Source organism: Lindgomyces ingoldianus, assembly GCF_010093535.1.
Source record: "Lindgomyces ingoldianus strain ATCC 200398 unplaced genomic scaffold BDR25scaffold_29, whole genome shotgun sequence".
Taxonomy (NCBI): Eukaryota; Fungi; Ascomycota; class Dothideomycetes; order Pleosporales; family Lindgomycetaceae; genus Lindgomyces; species Lindgomyces ingoldianus.
The window spans coordinates 5,655-11,109 of NW_022985190.1; the positions used below are offsets into that span (position 1 = coordinate 5,655).

General features: G+C 40.3%; 1 protein-coding gene across 1 annotated transcript; it reads left to right on the forward strand.

The window, feature by feature from the left end:
* Window positions 1–4,204: 4,204 nt before the first annotated feature.
* BDR25DRAFT_374646 (uncharacterized protein) lies at window positions 4,205–5,455 on the forward strand (the record flags this gene model as incomplete). Its single annotated transcript, XM_033697339.1, has 1 exon — window positions 4,205–5,455. One exon carries the CDS (start codon window positions 4,205–4,207, stop codon window positions 5,453–5,455), a length of 1,251 nt encoding a protein of 416 aa, XP_033544217.1.

Sequence of the window (5,455 nt, forward strand, 5' to 3'; positions counted from 1 at the left end):
ACTCTATTATGGCCCATAACAACCCGCTCTGGCACTATATAGTACAGTACAGCCTAGAATATTATTTAGATACTACTTCTGCTTCTTGCTTACACGTTTGCGCGTTATGCCTAGTCTAATTGCACTGTCTGCAGCGCCTTTAGGATAGCTTACTTACTTTAGCTTGCACCTGCTTCTTTACCTTCTTCTTATTACTGCGCGCTTTAAACTTCTTTAGAGCTATTAAGCGTAGGCCTTTCTAAATTGTTAAGGTTTTTTCTGCTTTAATTTACTTTTTTTTATGTAATTTATGTTACATAGCAGCCTTATTAGCTGCTTAAAGCTTAGTAATTTCTTATTACACTAACACTAGCTTATGCGTAATTATTACTACCTTTTTTAAAACTTTCTTAAACACCTTAACTATAGAAGTTAGTAAACTATTTATATGCTTTTAAATTTTTATTTTTATAAGTATTAATTATAACCTAAGTTTTAAAGTATTACTTAGGGTTTACAACTACTAGGGCTTATTATATATAAGTAGTAGTAGTAATAGAGTGCGCAACTTTACATTAAGGCCTATTATAACTTATTATAGGTTAAAAGGAATTAATTTAGCGCCTTAGAACTTTTCTTAGATATTACTAAAAGTAATTATAGCATAATAAGCTGCTTTAAAGCATAGTAGGAACTTTATTTTTATAATATAAGTAATCTAGTTGTGTATAAGGTTTTTAGCTTAGCGCTTATACACTTTTTTTAAAGAAGTAAAACAACCTATATTAAGTAGCTATAAAAAGTGTAATAAGTAAAAAAGCATATAAATAGTAATAATCTTATTATTTTTATAGTATTACTAAAAATAAAGTAAGTTGTAGCTTTTATAGCTGTTAATAACTAGTAAATAGTAGCTACTAACAGTACACTTCTTTATATACACATTAAAGTGCTTTAACTAGTCTAGACTAAGCTAATTAGTAGTCTAGCTGTGCTTAAAGATTATAATAACTTAATTCTAAAGTAGATTTTTCTTTTTATACTAGTTTAAAAAGTAGTTACTACTCTAGAAAATAATAAAAGGCAGAATAGCCTACTTTTTAGCATTAATGCCCTAGATAGCTGTTGTCTACTCCTAGTTACCTAGCTAGACTACTTTTAGCTGTTTTTATTTCTCTAAACTTATAATAACTGCTCTAGTAGATATCTAGCCTATTATAAACTTTATTTTATTAAAGTTGTACATGTTATTATCTTAGATGCTATACTTAGCTTTAATATTCTTTATAAAGTTAAACTAGCTTTAAATTACTATAAAATTTTTATAAAAAGCTTTCTTATAGTTATACTTATACTTAAACTTTACTTTAAGCTCTAAGTAACACTTAATAAATGTATTAAGCTAGTTTATGCTAATATAGCCTATATTATGCTTAGTGTGCAAAGAATTAGCTATATTAGCTATAGCTGCTAGCTAGGGGGGAAATCCTTGCGCATCTAGCTTAAGTATGTGCTAAATAATTACCTGCTTTTTATTATTATCTAGCTTTTATAAGTTAGCTATATAATTAGCTTAAAAAGGTTATCTAGCATGTTAGTTACTTATTATTTTTTAAAAAACCTTATAGATAGCTGCAGCGTGTTACTTAAAAAGTATTATGTCTTATTTAAAAGCCTAGAGCATAAGCTGCATCTAACATTCCTTTAACACGTCTAAGTAGTGTTATTAGGAATACATTAGTGTAAGAAAAGTAGTGTAGTAGGGTCTTAGCAAAAGTAAGCAACTCAGGTGTGTGAGCAACTCGCCCATAAAGTACGTTAAAGTTAGTAAAAAGTCTACATAGTAACACTATTTTTTCTAAAGACCTAGAGACTATCTATAAGATATACTGTAGTTAATTTACTACATAATTTATTAATTAAGTTAATTAAGTTAATTAAGTTAATTAAGTTAAGCCTTATTTATGCTATTAAGTTAATTAAGTTAAGCCTTATTTATGCTATTAAGTTAATTAAGTTAATTAAAATGTGCTAGATCTGTTAATTAATTAAGCAATTCACCCTAACTTAATTAACTTAATTGTTGCCAACTCTGTCTAAGACATCCTCGCAACGAGGAAAAACCCTGAATCGAATGGATTGACGCAGTTTGCACCTGTTCCAATCGATCCAGCAACAAACGTTTCGGAAATCTAAGGTACTGGTTTCCACCTCTTGAAGCTAAATCAGGATTAGGGAATTTACAGTCTGCGTTTTTAAACTAGAAATCTACTAATATATTGCTTTCTATCTTCATCTAGTAATGCCGCCTTCGCCTCGCCTTGCCCGTCTTCGTGTTAACATAGCCAACTGTTCTTGTATTAAAACTACGCGAGTTTTTTACTCCCGTCGTTACTACTAATAACGCGGCGGCAAAGAGTAGAAAAATAGTATATTAGTGATCTGCTCTGCTTTGCCAGTTTAGGGGGATCCCTAGGGGAGTGCACTAAGTAGGCCGATCACCGGACAAGGATCCTAGCCCCTCTTCATATGCGCAAAGACTAAAATAGTTCCTAAGAGAGACTTAGAGCTGATATAAGATCTTAGAGCTCTTTTAGTAGCTTGTCCACCATCAATAGAGCTAGCGCTAGAGGCGGAATACAGTGCTCTGTAAAATTAGCTTTACCCTCGACACACCCTTTTTCAAGCTTAGCCTTGCTGTGTGACTAGGACCCTGGCAATCCTCTTTTAAAACTGGTTATGCTTGCTTGCTTGTTTTCTTGTCTAGCAGCTATTACTTCGGTATCAGGCTATTATAAAGCGGTGGAGGCAGTACTACTCCGAGTAAGCCCTGATAAGAACCACGCACAGAGTACAAAGCCTATATATAGCCACGGGGCCCCAGAGGCTCTAAGAGGAATCATCCTTACCCTACACCCGCCCTTGAAGACCCCCCTAAGAAAGAGTCGACGGTCTCTATATTATTATTACTAGGTAAAGGCGAGCAGCTCGCGTCGCCTAACCTCCGCCTTACCGGCGACAATGGCCCTCTCGCTAAGTAGTATCTTTACCACCTACTTATAGCTACGTTAATTTCGGCGTCTTCGTCAAGTAGTAGCTTTAGCTTCAGCTTTAGCTGCACATAGTACGTTGCTGTATAACCCACTTTACGTGTTAAACATTAACAGCATTACCAAGCAGCAGCTGACGCTCGACCTTCTTATTCTAGAAGAATAACTGCACCACAGAATTAACGCTGCAAATTGAACCCACCTGATCATTCGCACTAAATTGTAATGTGCTCTTAGGTGTAGTAGTAGAGGGTACTAACCCTAATCTTAAATAGGTTAGTGATGAACTAGCATGAAGGTTAGTTAGAGTTGTAGTAGTGAACCTAGCTTTTAGGGGGGACAATGTCATGAAAATCTCCCACGCGACTAAGGCACTTTTACTGCTTAAGGCTAATAACGCCTATCTTTCAGCCTCGTGACAAAGCACGCCATGTACGAGGAGCGCCGTTTGGGACGTAGTGATTCCAACGGAGTATAGGGATCGACACGAGGTGTTGTGAGAGGTTTGTCTGTGTTGGGGAATAAGACATCCGTCCAAGTAGACGTTCCGTCCGCGACGGAGAGGCAGAGGGGGTGGATAGAAGTATAACCGCGCGTGTTGCTGTAGATATTTTGTAGCTTCATACGGAGGTGGAGTCGGGTGCTGCAGCAGCGTGAAAAAAATTCACTCTCTCGCCGCGGCGCTGTTTCAACGCAGCGAACTACCGCAGGACATCTCTACGTTGGCTCTAGGTCGTCTGAACGACCTAGATTCCCAGGCTTCACCGCATGGAGGTGTAGAGGCCGATTTCGAAGGCCCCGATATGTCATCAACTGGTTTGTCTAAGTCATGGGGTAGTCATGCGACTACAACGTGACCCTGCGGGCCTTGGGTTGCGTGGCGCCTGCCGTGGATGACCGTGGATGACGTTTATTTGCCAAATAGGCATCTACCGTCAACTTCTCAACGGCCTCCCTTCATCTTCAACCGTTCTGCAACTTCACCACCTACACTACCACATCCGTCGCTCGAAATGGCCATGTATGCACTATGTCACGTTTCCTCCTCGCCTTTGAGGACTCAATCTTCCCCTGCACCATTAAGAAGAATCACTCCATCACTACAAAAGCGCCCACACTCGTCCGCACACATCCTCCGCTTCCAGAATGGGTCCCCCCTAAAACGGCGCTTAATCATGTCTCCAGTAGCATTCACCATTGGAGATCCCCTTCCGCCAGCTGCCATAAATGCTCGTCGCATCGAACTCTCATTTCCATTAGTCGTTAATGGCAATGTCATCTTCCCAAACTTAGAGGAGCAACGGAGAGAGCTTACCAGCATCTTCCCGACTACTCAGAGCGCTTGGGTAGGGTCTCCATACCTTGTCATCCAAGTTCAGGAGCTTCCACCGCCGCCATGGCCCCTCTCGGTCGGCCGCATTCCATTACATCTCTCTACAGAAGACGATGCCAACGGCCCCATTGACAAAGGCGACCAGGGCCGTTCCAAAACCGCCGCGCTGCCTCAATACAATCTCAGAAATGATCCAGTCCCTATCCTGCCGATCTTTATCGACATCGTAGATTACTTCAAATCTAAGCACGTGGTTGTACACGAGATTTTCCACTTCCCTGGCTTCTTTCGAATTACTGTTGCCGACGACACGAACTTGGATACGCTACCTTGGAGGATCTCAAATCAAGCCGCCTTCTATAAGTTTCGCAACCAAGAACAAGACCCGGATGCCTCAGCGCTCCGTGTGCAACAACCCTCAGGCGTCCTTCAAGACAACACCAACTATCTGGCCAACCATATTGGATTGCTCCGTCCAGGTGTCATGGTCAGCTCTTCCCTCTCTGATGGATCATGGACATCAACAACATTGGGCATCCTTGTAGTTGACAGGTCTGGAACCCCATTCATTACAGTGGCAGATCATGGATTCAGCAACGACGGCGAAGTCTGGCATCCAGATCCAGGCGGTACTCTGATTGGCAAGATCATGCACAGATTTCCAGACTCAGACATTGCTCTAGTGCAGCTAGAGAAGCACATCAAATTCGACAACAAAACTTTTGGCAACGTAGACAACCCTGAAGGCACCATTCCAAGTGGCATTGCCACCAAATCCCTTTTTTTTGACAATATCGATATGGACAATCCGTTCTCGGGCTATTGCGTTGGCCAAATTCTTGCTCCCGGTGTAAGGGTTGAAGGACCTGGCTTACTGATTCAGCATTATTGGGTTATCATGGATGCCAGTAGTGATCAGGGCCCAATTGATGGAAGTTGTGGATCAGCAATTCTTAATGACGATGGTGAGGTGGTGGGATTCTTTAGTTTCAAGAAGCAGGGCTCTCGAGACTGCTACGCTGTGTCCTCCGAGATGTTGATCAAGGCCGGCTACCAGATACCTATGCCACAAGTACAAACTGATGCAGAATAA